We start from the raw sequence: 15,590 nt of genomic DNA on the forward strand, positions 1-15,590 counted from the left end.
AACAGCACAGAAGATGGTATCATCCTTTCCTCTCCATTACACTAGACCACCAGGGAAGATGGTATTATCCTTTCCTCTCCATTACCCTAGACCACCAGGGAAGATTGTATTATCCTCTCTGTTACCCTAGACCACCAGGGAAGATGGTATTATCCTCTACATTACACTAAACCATCAAGAAAGTGGGTATTAACTTCTCTATTACCACTGACCACCAGGGAAGTATGTAGTAACTAATCCTAACTAAACTAAAGTAAAACTTACCCTAGACTACCAGGGTGGCAGGCAACAGCGCTTTAACTACCCCAAACCATCAGGGAGCATATTACCTCTCCACCACCTTATACCACGAGGCTGGCAGTAGGTGATAACCCCTCCACTTCCATGGACCAACGGGTAAGAAAATCTTAACCCTTTCACTACCATAGATGACCAACATCCTAACTACATTCAAGACCTTGTGCAACTCATCCCATCCTGCAACCCAGTTCTGGGCATTGATCCAGTGATGGCGAGACCATTGCTGGGTAAAGATCAGGTTATTCATACATGTTTGATAGCATATCACTAATGCTTTCCTTGCTCACCGGCAGATTCCTTTTAGTGAATGGCTGGATGACACCGGTGGAGATACGCTGTGTGTCAGCACTGAGGCAACTCCTTCTATCCATAGAACAAGCGGTTCATTTACAGATCAAATATCTATTCTAATATCTATGTGACAGGGAGTTAGAAAATGTCAGTGTCTGCAGACGGGGTATAGCCTGGTGGGAGGGGCCAACACTTTTTTCTTTGCTTAGTGTCGCCTCCTGGTGGCACCAGCCTATACCCACTGTCTGTGTCCCCCAATGATACGAGCGAGAAATATCAGCTTTTAGTGAATGTTACATATAAGATACACATAATACACAGCTACAGGCAGCTCTATTCTTCCTGTAAGTCAGACTATGCACCAGCAGAACCTGATGGATCCCACTATAAGTCAAGGGGATGTGCTGGGCGGCAGTGGTGTGCTGCATGTGGCTGACGCAGCATTGCATTCTGGGCTATTCTGGTTATAGCAGCGACTCAGGACCCAGGGGATGAGAGGATAAGGTTACTGACCTTGAGCGCTGTAAGGAATCCCAATGCGGCTGCAGTCTCGCACCATATTGACAAAACTTGCAATTTTGAACTCTTCTGCTGCTTCTTCATCCTCATACTGTGAATGATATGGAACGTAATGAGGAAAACATTACATTACATCATATAACAGACTGTCAGCTCTTCTGCCTACAGACAGAAGATGGCTTCATTCTTACCATGGTGACCTGATGCCAGCATAACCAATGTCCCTTTCTATCAGAGACTGCAGCCTATGTATATTGTCATCCTGTACATGAGGTCACATGAGGCAGCAGAATATAGAGTCATGTTATGAGGTCATGGCTGATGTTTCTGCCGTCCACTCACCTCATTCTGGGTCATACAGTGGACATGGAGGTTCCTCCAGCAGCTCACGTATGGCAGCAGGTAGGAGTAGTTCACAGGGTTACAGTATAGGTGGACACTGTCTGATTTTACCAGGATTATAACATCTGCAAGAAATGATGGATCAAAATGGACGGTTATTACAAGAGTCTCTATATAGACAAGACATTACAGAAGGCTTCCCACCGTCTCACCATCGAGCACTTCTTCTGGGAAGCCGGTCTTCTCAAACTCAACGCTTCTCTGGCTGTACAGGTCAAAGAGCAGATAATTGGCCAGCTCCCGGCAGCCTTCATTGTAGCGGCTGTCAATCCCTGGAAACCAAAGACAAGGACAGTGAGCTGAGACTTTATGCAACATCACAAGGGGCCAAGGACTGAGGTGTACCCAAAATTACTGACCTGTGTACCCCACTCACCATAACCAGCCAACCTATGGCCCTTAAGCAGAGTTATGAACCCCAATCATTACATGTGGCCTGGGTAACCCATTTATCATAGCCCATCTACACTGCCCATGGGGAGTCCATACCCTTCTATGTCAATACTGGGCTGTGCTCCCCAAATATTTATTCCACTCCGTGAATCCCACTAATAATGACGCCTAAAGATACTATACCTTATTCCTAAATAAATGGGGTGGTCACAGCTTTAGTCACTGTCTATGGGACGTCCAAAAATAGATGAGTTCAGTGATGTATGGAAGTCCCATAGAGAATGAATGGAGTATGCGGCTGCTGTGTCCTTCACTTGGGGGACAACGGACCTCCCTTTTTGTGACTGGTCAGACCCCCATCATTTGGCGAGTTACCCCCTTTATTCATCACCATGTACAGCCCCTTACCCAGTATACACAGGACGCCGTCTGGAGAGGATTTGCTGGATTTTGTGAGGATTTCTTGTATTTTTCTCAGACGACTACAGCTGAAATACAAAAGGGAAAACGATAGTTATAAGAAGACGCCACAGCCAGCTATGGTAACCATCAAGAAGATTAGAAGCAAATAGAGACTGGGTCAAGTGTCCCCACCTGTGGGCTATATACATGTACTGGATAAGCTGCTGGGCGGCAGCCATATGGTCAGCACTACACCTTCTATACTCAGGAGTAGCCAACTATCTACAGCAATGGGAGAAGGGGAGAGATCACCAACCAGGCTTCCTATAAATGGCCGAGGAGAAGTCCTTGCACATTCTTTGAAATAGTTAAGATTTTAGCAAATAAGAAATTAGTCAGAAAACCGCAACGTATGGGAAACACGCCATGGTGATGAGGACCGTGACCGTGCGGCACCAGCGTGACACCATCAGGACAGATACAATATTGTTATCCAGTACAATACAGGACTGTTATCTCCTAGTGACAAGTATGAGCGCTCCGCGTGATCCCGCAGCGATGGAGGAGTATACGAATCCCATCCAGAGCTGTATACCGAAGCCACAGCAAGCACTGGAAACGCATTTTGAGAATAGCCCAGGGAACCCCCCCAAATAGGGTGACAACCTGCGGGGACCATATTAGTGAAGGGTGTGTGAGTAAACAGGCATGACGCTGGCTCAGGTTATGCCAGACTTGGGTGAATATTTCCTTAATGGGTTCCATACACATGAGTAAGGGTGTTATTACACGGGCCGAGCAGGGCCCGATAATAACTGTAAACGAGCGCCGATCTGCTAGATCGTCGCTCGTTTACTGGGCCTATTACACGGCCTGATAATCGTTTAGCAAGAGCTGCAAGGACATCGTTACCGATTTCCTTGCAGCCCTTGCTAAACTGGCATACATTACCCATCCACGTTCCAGGGCTGTTCCTGCCGTCCGCTTCTCCCGGGGTCCCGCTCGCGCTCTAGCTTCACATCGGCCTGTCAGCTGTGATTGGCTGAGCGGCCTATCAGCTGACAGGCCGATGTGAAGTTAGAGCGCGCGCGGGACCCCGGGAGAAGCGGACGGCAGGAGCAGCCCTGGAACGTGGATGGGTAATGTATATCGTTAGTCGCTGCCCGTGCACCGCTATTACACGCAGAGGTGCGCGGTCGGCGCCCGACAAAAATAGGTTCTAACCTATATCAATGATCAGCCAACGATCGTTGTCATCGGCTGATCGTTGCATTTATTACACGGAGCGATAATCGGCCGAATCGGGCCAATTCGGCCGATTATCGTTCCGTGTAATAGGGCCCTTAGGTGTATACTGCTGGCTGACAGCCGGAGTACAGGGATCAGCAGTCAGGCATCGGCTCGGGGTGAATTAGAAGGGCGGCTTCAGTCAAATAGTCTGCAGCTCTCATCAAAGCCGGGAGCCTGAGAGAGTCACCGCCACAGTGTCCTGACTGATGCTAAAGGTGCGTTTACATGTAAAGATTATCGGGCAAATTTGCGCGATAACGATTGAATTCGAACGATTCATACATCTAAACGCAGCGAACGATCAAACGACGAACGAGAAATCGTTCATTTTGATCTTTCAACATGTTATGAAATCGTCGTTCATCGTTCGCAAAAAATTTGCAGATCGTTCCGTGTGAACAGTCGTTCGCCGATTTAACCAATGTGTGAGACAGGCTTAAGCGATTGCAAAACGATTTTCCGTACGATATATCGTACCGTCTAAACGCTGATCGTTATGAAAAAAAAAAATGCTACTCCGACATCGTTAATCGTACAATCGGGCCAATTATCGTTACGTGTAAACGCACCTTAAGAGAGTTATTAGAGTCCAATCTGTAATATTAGGCTGGGCTGTATCAGGGTCATCGCATGCCGGGAGGAAGAGGAGGCAGGACGGAAGAGTATACAACTTATGGATCCTCATCCACCACATCTCATACCATAGTATCGGGGTGAGGGACGCTGTACAGCTCTGTAAAATAGTGACTGTGGCCATGCACATACGCTAGAGCTATGCCCGACCCCTCCATTTATATGGCCCCCCATATGTCCATTAGGAGGGCTATGACGCTGAGAATAAAAAGATCAGGCAGCTGAAATCCAACATTCCTGATCCTTTTCCTCATTCATCATCATCGCCGTCGTCTGTGAGGGGGAGAAGTGGGAGACCCCCTTACCTACAAAATGGCTGACCACCTTCACCAAACACAGTTCTTTTTCTAATCTGTACAGAGGCCTTTAGATAGATGTGTCCCTTGAAGCGCCTGGGCCCTAATATAACAAGTGTAATAGGGCCCCACATACCATCTGCCATTGATAACACTGGTGTTAAAGGGGTATTCCCATTTCACCCAGCGTAGTTAACATGACATGTGCTACAAGTTTAATTATATTGGTTGAGATAGGAATATCCCTTTAAGCCCCATGAGGCACCCCTGATTAGTGTGTACTAGGGCTGGGCGATATTGGCCTAAATCAATATCGCGGTTTATCGCATATGTAGCTGCGGTAACGATAATTGGATGATAACTATGACACGCCCCCTTTGTAAGCCACACCCCTTTTACAAGCCACACCCACTCGGCCGTGCCAAACTGGGGATAGTTTGTTTCAATAAAGTTAAAAAAAGTACAGTAACTCAATGAGCAGCAACCCAAGGCTAGGTACACACTACAGGACATGTATATACAGGTATACAGCTATGTGCACACTACAGGACGTGTATATACAGGTATACAGCTATGTGCACACTACAGGACGTGTATATACAGGTATACAGCTATGTGCACACTACAGGACGTGTATATACAGGTATATAGCTATGTACTATAGGTACCCAGAGTATATATGATGGGTATATAGTATATACAGGTGACAGTACAGGGACGTACATTATAGGGGGCTGTAGATGGCACTGCACTGACACGCTGTAAAGATATCGATCTATCGTTCATGACAGACGCACATCCAAGGCTGAAGTAGAGGGTGCTGAACACAGAAAGGCCTTTGGCAGGGGATCCCAAAATACAAAGCAGCAAGAGTCCGCAGCACACCAGCATATAGTGAAGAGATAAGCATGCTTGAAAATGATTCTGAAGTGAATTGAAACGTCGTATCCTGCACCTTATTTGATGGAATGAACCACTCTTCACTACATGCTGGTGTGCTGCGGACTCTTGCTGCTTTATCTATATCTATCTATCTATCTCCTATCTATCTATCTCCTATCTATCTATCTATCTGTCTCCTATCTACCTGTCTCCTATCTATCTATCTGTCTCCTATCTCTCTATCTCTCTATCTCTCTATCTCTCTATCTATCTCCTCTACGGGGAGGTGGGCAGGTGTGTACGGGGGGGCGGGCAGGGGTGTTTGGGTACACAGGGGGGCGGGCAGGGGTGGATGGGTACACAGGGGGGCAGGCAGGGGTGGATGGGTACACAGGGGAGCGGGCAGGGGTGTATGGGTACACAGGGGGGCGGGCAGGGGTGGCTGGGTACACAGGGGAGCGGGCAGGGGTGGCTGGGTACACAGGGGGGCGGGCAGGGGTGGCTGGGCACACAGGGGGGCGGGCAGGGGTGGCTGGGTACACAGGGGAGCGGGCAGGGGTGGCTGGGTACACAGGGGGGCGGGCAGGGGTGGCTGGGTACACAGGGGGGCGGGCAGGGGTGGCTGGGTACACAGGGGGGCGGGCAGGGGTGGATGGGTACACAGGGGGGCGGGCAGGGGTGGCTGGGTACACAGGGGAGCGGGCAGGGGTGGCTGGGTACACAGGGGGGCGGGCAGGGGTGGCTGGGTACACAGGGGGGCGGGCAGGGGTGGCTGGGTACACAGGGGGGCGGGCAGGGGTGGCGGGCAGGGGTGGATGGGTACACAGGGGGGCGGGCAGGGGTCTTGGTATACAGGGAGCTGCATGCATATGCTCCTCCACCTTGAGATCTGACCGGCGTCCCTGCACACACATGACATTAATGTGCAGCGCTCGCCGGGAGGAGGGGGGGGGACCGGCACCAGTCCTGTCCGAGCGCCCTTCTCCTCCGGCCGGCGAGCGCTGCACATGTTAATGTCCTGTGTGTGCAGGGACGCCGGACAGGACAGGATCACTCAGGAACATTCTCCCCTGGACCCTGCTGCTCCTCCACTTCCCGCGCGCACACCGGCGTCCCTGCACACACAGGACATTAACGTGCAGCGCTCGCCGGCCGGAGGAGAAGGACGCTCGGACAGGACTGGTGCCGCTCCCCCAACTCCCCCTCCCGGCGAGCGCTGCACGTTAATGTCCTGTGTGTGCAGGGACGCCGGATGGGACAGGGGGAGGGCGGGCGCTCACACTGGACGGGTGCCGGGCGCGGGCATTGTCACCTGGGCCCTGCTGCTCCTCCACCTCCCGCTCTGATTCCGGCGTCCCTGCACATAACGTGCAGCGCTCACGCCCCCGCGACTGCGTGCAGAAGCTCTCTGGGAAACACAAAATTACCGCAGATACCGTCCTGGCTAAGTTGAGGTCGGTTAACCGACGCCAGTGACGGTATCGGTATTTTTGCGGTATACCGCCCAGCCCTAGTGTGTACCCTATATAGCTGCATAGGAATAAGGTTTCATCATGGTATAAGACGACAATCTGCTACTCTCATATATACTATGGGGCACATTTATCATTATGCACCCCCCCATGATGGTGCAGATTCTGGTCTTTTCCGTGCCGTACACCAGGACAGAAGAAAGATTTGTGCCCGGACTCTACACTGGATACAACTGTAACAACCCCTCAGCTGTCAGAGGTACTGTCTCTAAAATTAGCAGGAGACACCTGAGTTCACATGGTTTTAATCCCTCCTGTCTTTTCCCATTCTGTTTGCAGCAGCTATGGTGAGCGCAATACCTCATCCAGACTTGTGCTGCTTGGGGGCGACCTTCTCCGCCGGCGGTGCTGGCCGGGTTCTGGTGTGGTGTTTTTGGGTCTGGTCCTGTGGCAGGGGGGTCGCAGGGCCGTCCCATGGCCCCCGTTCCCTGGCTGTGCGCGCCTGCGGGGTTGGTGGCCACTGACTGGCACGGTGTGGACTTAGTGTAGGGACCCATGTGTATCAGATACCGGCACGAGGTACATGGGGCAGTATGGCTTGATCAATTCATACACAAAATTCTGATGTGTTTTTTATTTAGCCTAGCGGCACTAGTATCAGCCATAGGTGTGAGGTGCAGCACTTTTTCTTCCCTGAACCGCACTGTCTCTAAAATACTGAGTGACTGACAGCTAGCAGAGATCATGGTACAGCGAGGAATAGAAGCAAAATCTATATTACAATGTCATTATATAAGAATTAAAGGGATTGTCCGGAAGGCAAATGCTGACGGCTGCTTTCATTCACATGGATGAGCTGCGCCCCCGCCCCGTACGTGTGTGAGGGGGCCCGAGGAGGTTCTGTGTCGCTGATGTTCTAATAAGGATCAGACCTCCAGCAAATCCTAAGGATGTAAAAAGCTACAGTCTCCTTACATAGCGTATACACACATCATAGCGGGAGCCTCCTTAGAGCCTTCTCTACCTAACACTGCTTAGACACAACTATGACTGCATGGAAAGAATGGCCCCGTATACAGCCCTAGCATGGACAACACTTTAGTTTACCTGCACTGATACACTGTAACAAACTAGTGAGCTGATGATCACTGGTGCCCCAGCCTATAACACAGTACAGGGGGGTAAGTGATCACTGGTGCCCCAGCCTATAGCACAGGACAGGGGGGTAAGTGATCACTGGTGCCCCAGCCTATAACACAGGACAGGGGGGTAAGTGTGTGATCACTGGTGCCCCAGCCTATAGCACAGTACAGGGGGTAAGTGATCACTGGTGCCCCAGCCTATAGCACAGGACAGGGGGGGTAAGTGATCACTGGTGCCCCAGCCTATAACACAGGACAGGGGGGTAAGTGATCACTGGTGCCCCAGGCTATAGCACAGTACAGGGGGGTAAGTGATCACTGGTGCCCCAGCCTATAGCACAGTACAGGGGGGTAAGTGATCACTGGTGCCCCAGCCTATAACACAGGACAGGAGGGTAAGTGTGTGATTACTGGTGCCCCAGCCTATAGCACAGGACAGGGGGGTAAGTGATCACTGGTGCCCCAGCATATAACACAGGACAGGAGGGTAAGTATGTGATTACTGGTGCCCCAGCCTATAGCACAGGACAGGGGGGTAAGTGATCACTGGTGCCCCAGCCTATAGCACAGTACAGGAGGGTAAGTGATCACTGGTGCCCCAGCCTATAACACAGGACAGGAGGGTAAGTATGTGATTACTGGTGCCCCAGCCTATAGCACAGGACAGGGGGGTAAGTGATCACTGGTGCCCCAGCCTATAGCACAGGACAGGGGGGTAAGTGATCACTGGTGCCCCAGCCTATAGCACAGGACAGGGGGGTAAGTGATCACTGGTGCCCCAGCCTATAGCACAGGACAGGGGTGTAAGTGATCACTGGTGCCCCAGGCTATAGCACAGGACAGGGGGGTAAGTGATCACTGGTGCCCCAGTCTATAGCACAGTACAGGAGGGTAAGTGATCACTGGTGGCCCAGCCTATAGCACAGTACAGGAGGGTAAGTGATCATTGGGCCCCCAGCCTATAACACAGGACAGGGGGGTAAGTGATCACTGGTGCCCCAGCCTAAAACACAGGACAGGGGGGTAAGTACACACGGTCACTCCACCCAGAATCTATGCGGGAGATAGCTGAGCGTGCACACTGGAGCTCCATTCACTTGGGGGACAAGGGACCCCCATTACAAGCATCAGTGGACAGATGATAAGTTTTGTAGAGTGGACAGATGGATAAGTTTTGTGGACAGATGATACGTTTTGTAGAGGAATCCCTATTTAATGGATGGGGCGCACCCCTTTATTACCTAGAGTGGTGTAGGGGTCTGTACACACTACCTCCCTGATGATGTAGTCCCATGTAAATCTGCATTTCCCCTCAGTAGATTTATGACACGCTCAGCTCTGCTACATCTGTATGCAGTGACATAGCCGGCCGTCTCCATGCCAGGGGAATACTGATCAGAACAATCCAGCTCATTGTTCTCTCTGGAAATCCCCCGTCCTCAGGGTGGGTGGGCGGCTGACCTGGTGCCAGCATGGTGACTCTCTGACCCAGTGACAGAAGGTGGAGAAGTGATTGTACCAACCGGGAGCAGCGAGATGATCCGGCGGGGAGGAGGGAGCGCTGCCAGGACTCACAGACCCATAATGGATGACTTCCTCCCCCCTGCTGTATCTAAGCTCCCATCCACAACAAGCTGAGGCCCAGGACAAGGCCCTGAGCTACTGTCACTTACACAGAAGGGTTGTCATAGGGACAAGGCGCCTCATATCTCATTCAGTGTGTGCGCTGTATACACCCACAGGCTTCAGGTATATCATATATCCTCCTGACCGACACCATTACAAGTCTATAGGGGCTCCTGACTGACACTATCATAAACCTATAGGGGCTCCTGACTGACACTATCATAAACCTATAGGGGCTCCTGACCGACACCATCATAAACCTATAGGGGCTCCTGACCGACACCATCATAAACCTATAGGGGTCATAGATCAAATCCAGCTGCTATATATAACACAAGTGTGAGCAGAGCCTACAACCCCTCCCCATAACGCTCCCCCCATGTACCGCTCCCCGCACAGCCCCCCATGTAGCGCTCCTCGAACGGTCCCCCCATGTAGCGCTCCCCGCACGGGCTCCCATGCAGCATAATGTGGACAGACCATGGCTTTGGAGGCAATTTTGCAACTAAGGGTGCGTTCACACTTACAGGATTCGCAGCAAATGTGCAGCAGATTTAAAGTTGCAGATTTGCTTTGAATCTAATCTGAGACATCAAATCTGCTGTAGATCCTGTACAAGTGACGCTACCCTTATACAAGACATTTGCGACATGTGAACGGGGGCTTATCCTGCCGTCATCCTTATAATGGGGGCTCGGATACCCCTCTCCCCTGTGCTCTCTCTCTACCCCCTGCCTACCCTGTGCTCTCTCCCTCCCCTGTGCTCTCTTTCCCCCCTGTCTACCCTGTGCTCTCTCTCTACCCTCTGTGCTCTCTATCCACCCCATCTCCCCTGTGCTCTCTCCCTCCCCTGTGCTCTCTTTCCCCCCTGTCTACCCTGTGCTCTCTCTCTACCCTCTGTGCTCTCTATCCACCCCATCTACCCTGTGCTCTCTCCCTCCCCTGTGCTCTCTCTCCCCCCTGTCTACCCTGTGCTCTCTCCCTCCCCTGTGCTCTCTCTCCCCCCTGTCTACCCTGTGCTCTCTCCCTCCCCTGTGCTCTCTCTCCCCCCTGTCTACCCTGTGCTCTCTCTCCCCTGTCTACCCTGTGCTCTCTCTCTCCCCTGTCTACCCTGTGCTCTCTCCCCCGTCTACCCTGTGCTCTTTCCCCCCTGTCTACCCTGTGCTCTCTCTCTACCCTCTGTGCTCTCTATCCACCCCATCTACCCTGTGCTCTCTCTCTCTCCCTTGTCTACCCTGTGCTCTCTCCCTCCCCTGTGCTCTCTCTCCCCCGTCTACCCTGTGCTCTCTCTCCCCCCTGTCTACCCTGTGCTCTCTCTCCCCCCTGTCTACCCTGTGCTCTCTCTCCCCCCTGTCTACCCTGTGCTCTCTCTCCCCCCTGTCTACCCTGTGCTCTCTCTCCCCCCTGTCTACCCTGTGCTCTCTCTCCCCCTGTCTACCCTGTGCTCTCTCTCCCCCCTCTCTACCCTGTGCTCTCTCTCCCCCCTGTCTACCCTGTGCTCTCTCTCCCCCCTGTCTACCCTGTGCTCTCTCTCCCCCTGTCTACCCTGTGCTCTCTCTCCCCCCTGTCTACCCTGTGCTCTCTCTCCCCCCTGTCTACCCTGTGCTCTCTCTCCCCCCTGTCTACCCTGTGCTCTCTCTCTACCCTCTGTGCTCTCTCTCCACCCCATCTACCCTGTGCTCTCTTTCTCCCCTGTGCTCTCTCTCTCCCCCCTGTCTACCCTGTGCTCTCTCCCTACCCTGTGCTCTCTCCCTACCCTGTGCTCTCTCTCCCCCGTCTACCCTGTGCTCTCTCTCTACCCTCTGTGCTCTCTATCCACCCCATCTACCCTGTGCGCTCTCTCTCCCGTCTACCCTGTGCTCTCTCTCTACCCTCTGTGCTCTCTATCCACCCCATCTACCCTGTGCTCTCTCTCTCTCCCCCCTGTCTACCCTGTGCTCTCTCTCCCCCGTCTACCCTGTGCTCTCTCTCTCTACCCTCTGTGCTCTCTATCCACCCCATCTACCCTGTGCTCTCTCTCTCTCCCCTGTGCTCTCTCTCTACCCTCTGTGCTCTCTATCTACCCCATCTACCCTGTGCTCTCTCTCTCTCTCCCCTGTGCTCTCTCTCCCCCCTGTCTACCCTGTGCTCTCTCCCTCCCCTGTGCTCTCTCTCCCCCCTGTCTACCCTGTGCTCTCTCCCTCCCCTGTGCTCTCTCTCCCCCCTGTCTACCCTGTGCTCTCTCTCCCCCCTGTCTACCCTGTGCTCTCTCTCTACCCTCTGTGCTCTCTCTCCACCCCATCTACCCTGTGCTCTCTCTCTCCCCCCTGTCTACCCTGTGCTCTCTCCCTCCCCTGTGCTCTCTCCCTCCCCTGTGCTCTCTCTCTACCCTCTGTGCTCTCTCTCCACCCCATCTACCCTGTGCTCTCTCTCCCCTGTGCTCTCTTTCTACCCCCTGTCTACCCTGTGCTCTCTCCCTACCATGTGCTCTCTGCTTACCCCCTCTTTATCCTATGTTCTCTCCCTACCCCCTCTTTATCCTGTGCTCTCTCCCTACCCCCTCTTTATCCTGTGCTCTCCCTCCCCCCTGTCTACCCTGTGCTCTCTCCCTCCCCCCTGTCTACCCTGTGCTCTCTCCCTACCCCCTGTCTACCCTGTGCTCTCTCCCTACCCCCTCTTTATCCTGTGCTCTCTCCCTACCCCCTCTTTATCCTGTGCTCTCTCCCTACCCCCTCTTTATCCTGTGCTCTGTCTCCCCACTTGCTATCAGTGATTGAAAATAAGTGTCAGAGCAAAAAAAAAAAAAACTAAATACACACCCGTCCTGCTCTCTGTTTAGACAATTGTTAGGATTGTATCCAGTCCGGATGTCGGACACATAAACAACAGCGTCTCCTGTACTGAAGGTCGGCTAAACTGCTTAAAGGGGTTATCCAGTGCTACAAAAACATGGCCACTTTCTTTCAGAGACAACACGACTCTTGTCTCCAGTTAAGGTGCAGTTTTCAAATAAGCTCCATTCACTTCAATAGAACTGAGCAGCAAAACCTGCACCCAAGCTGGAGACAAGTGTGGTGCTGTCTCTGGAAGAAAGTGGCCATGCTTTTGTAGCGCTGGATAACCCCTTTAACAGCTAGGGCAACAGGGTATCAGCCAGCGGGGGCAACAATGCAATAGCCCAATGACATTAGATGCCGCAGCTGTGATAAGTATCTTACAGTCTGTGCACTCCGGCTGTTGTAAAGCTACTTTCCTCCTTATGCCTGATGGGAGTTGTAGTTTTACAACATCTGAGCAGACACAGGTTGGGGATCACTAAATAACGGGATATACACAATGTTATTCAGTGACAGCTATCAGAGATCCTGCAGACAGTACAGATCTCCCATAGGTGGGGGCTGTGCCCCTGTATACAGCACTGAGGAGGTGGGGGGGGGGGGGTGCTGTGCCCCTGTATACAGCACTGAGGAGGTGTGGGGGGGGGGGGGGTGCTGTGCCCCTGTATACAGCGCTGAGGAGGGTGCTGTGCCCCTGTATTCAGCGCTGAGGAGGTGCGGTGGGTGCTGTGCCCCTGTATACAGCGCTGAGGAGGTGCGGAGGGTGCTGTGCCCCTGTATACAGCGCTGAGGAGGTGCGGAGGGTGCTGTGCCCCTGTATACAGCACTGAGGAGGTGCGGAGGGTGCTGTGCCCCTGTATACAGCACTGAGGAGGTGCGGAGGGTGCTGTGCCCCTGTATACAGCGCTGAGGAGGTGCGGAGGGTGCTGTGCCCCTGTATACAGCGCTGAGGAGGGGGGGGGGGGGGGTGCTGTGCCCCTGTATACAGCGCTGAGGAGGTGGGGGGGGGGTGCTGTGCCCCTGTATACAGCGCTGAGGAGGTGGGGGGGGGGGGGTGCTGTGCCCCTGTATACAGCGCTGAGGAGGTGGGGGGGGGTGCTGTGCCCCTGTATACAGCACTGAGGAGGTGCGGAGGGTGCTGTGCCCCTGTATACAGCGCTGAGGAGGTGCGGAGGGTGCTGTGCCCCTGTATACAACGCTGAGGAGGTGCGGAGGGTGCTGTGCTCCTGTATACAGCGCTGAGGAGCTGTGCCCCTGTATACAGCGCTGTGTTACGCCATAGATACGTGTATATTACCCGCTCCGGGGTGTAGTATTTGTTGCAGTGTACCAGTGCAGGATCTATAAGGTTTCCATCACTATAGTAACCGTCCTATAATATCAGACACCGCCATTCACCATCCATGGTGCGGTCACTATGACGACAGGCCCTGACATCATCATCAATACAATATAGGCCCAGGGATGGGGCATGCTGGGACCTATAGTTCCCCAACCCTTAAAGGGCCCTTCTATACTCAGCACTGACAGTCTATATACATAGAAACTAGGATGCTGGGATAATGCAGACAATGCGGCATAATAGGGGATGGCAGGGGGCCGGGCACGTACCTGGTGGCGGGGGAGCAGCTCTGGTAGCGGGCACCCCTCCTCTGGGACATGATGCGGCCGTGTCTGCCTCCAGATCACACCGTATCCCCGTATATAGCGCTCGGCATGGCCCCGTTACCCTGCGTCTCCTGCCCGACCTCTCACTATGAGCGTCCCCGTCGTCCAAGCGCGCGACCGTCACCCCAGTATGGTGTACGCATGCGCCATAGCTCACAGAACGGCGCGCGCGCGCGCTCGCGACCTTCAAGCGAGCTGCCGCAAACCCAGCTCTACGCATGCGCCGCAACGCCGAGAATGTGTGCGCGTCCACGCAACGGAGAGCGATGCGCGCGCCCGAACCCGTCAATGAGTTAACATTACAAACGTCCAACTCCTGGTGGATGGGGCAAAAGGTTCAGTAGGCAGCACGTAGGCTGCTATGGCTGATAGGTGCTGCTGTGTGCCGGGGGAGCGCATGTTATGATCCCGGAGCATCACACTGTTGCCTAGCAACCGAGAACGTAAACCCCAGGTGACAACTCCAGGTCAGGTCTCCATGCTGTTAGATGTCCACCCTGTCACATGGTCATGGTGCAGGTCAGGATGTGTGCGGCCACAGAGCACAGGGCCAGCTCAGGCCTCCATTAGCCAGCCAATCTGCTCATGGGAAAGCATGACTGCCATGGGATGCCTAGATAATACCGCCATACTGTATCCATATAATACCGCCATACCATACAGTATCCAATACCACCATATCCAAATAATACCGACATACTGTATCCATATAATACCGCCATACCATACAGTATCCAATACCACCATATCCAAATAATACCGACATACTGTATCCATATAATACCGCCATACCATACAGTATCCAATACCACCATATCCAAATAATACCGACATACTGTATCCATATAATACCGCCATACCATACAGTATCCAATACCACCATATCCAAATAATACCGACATACTGTATCCATATAATACCGCCATACCATACAGTATCCAATACCACCATATCCAAATAATACCGACATACTGTATCCAAATAATACCGCCATACCATACAGTATCCAATACCACCATATCCAAATAATACCGACATATTGTATCCATATAATACCGCCATACCATACAGTATCCAATACCACCATATCCAAATAATACCGACATACTGTATCCATATAATACCGCCATACCATACGGTATCCAATACCGCTATATCCAAATAATACCGCCATACCATACAGTGTCCAATACCACCATATCCAAATAATACCGACATACTGTATCCATATAATACCGCCATACGATACTGTATCCAATACCACCATATCCAAATAATACCGACATACTGTATCCATATAATACCGCCATACCATACAGTATCCAATACCACCATATCCAAATAATACCGACATACTGTATCCATATAATACCGCCATACCATACAGTATCCAATACCACCATATCCAAATAATACCGACATACTGTATCCATATAATACCGCCATACCATACAGTAT

General features: G+C 52.4%; 1 protein-coding gene across 1 annotated transcript in view; it reads right to left on the reverse strand.

Moving 5' to 3' along the window:
- Window positions 1-14,285, reverse strand: part of DNAAF9 (dynein axonemal assembly factor 9) — a 57,112-nt gene extending 42,827 nt beyond the window's left edge. Inside the window, exons 1-5 of the mRNA XM_069976326.1 lie at window positions 14,076-14,285; window positions 2,314-2,393; window positions 1,665-1,784; window positions 1,453-1,577; window positions 1,105-1,201 (exon numbers count right to left, since the gene is read on the reverse strand). Coding sequence (XP_069832427.1) covers window positions 1,105-1,201; window positions 1,453-1,577; window positions 1,665-1,784; window positions 2,314-2,393; window positions 14,076-14,125 — 472 coding nt within the window. The 5' untranslated portion in view covers window positions 14,126-14,285. The remainder of the gene's footprint in view (window positions 1-1,104; window positions 1,202-1,452; window positions 1,578-1,664; window positions 1,785-2,313; window positions 2,394-14,075) is intronic.
- Window positions 14,286-15,590: the final 1,305 nt, after the last annotated feature.

This window comes from Dendropsophus ebraccatus, chromosome 7, assembly GCF_027789765.1.
Source record: "Dendropsophus ebraccatus isolate aDenEbr1 chromosome 7, aDenEbr1.pat, whole genome shotgun sequence".
In the NCBI taxonomy this organism is placed as follows: Eukaryota; Metazoa; Chordata; class Amphibia; order Anura; family Hylidae; genus Dendropsophus; species Dendropsophus ebraccatus.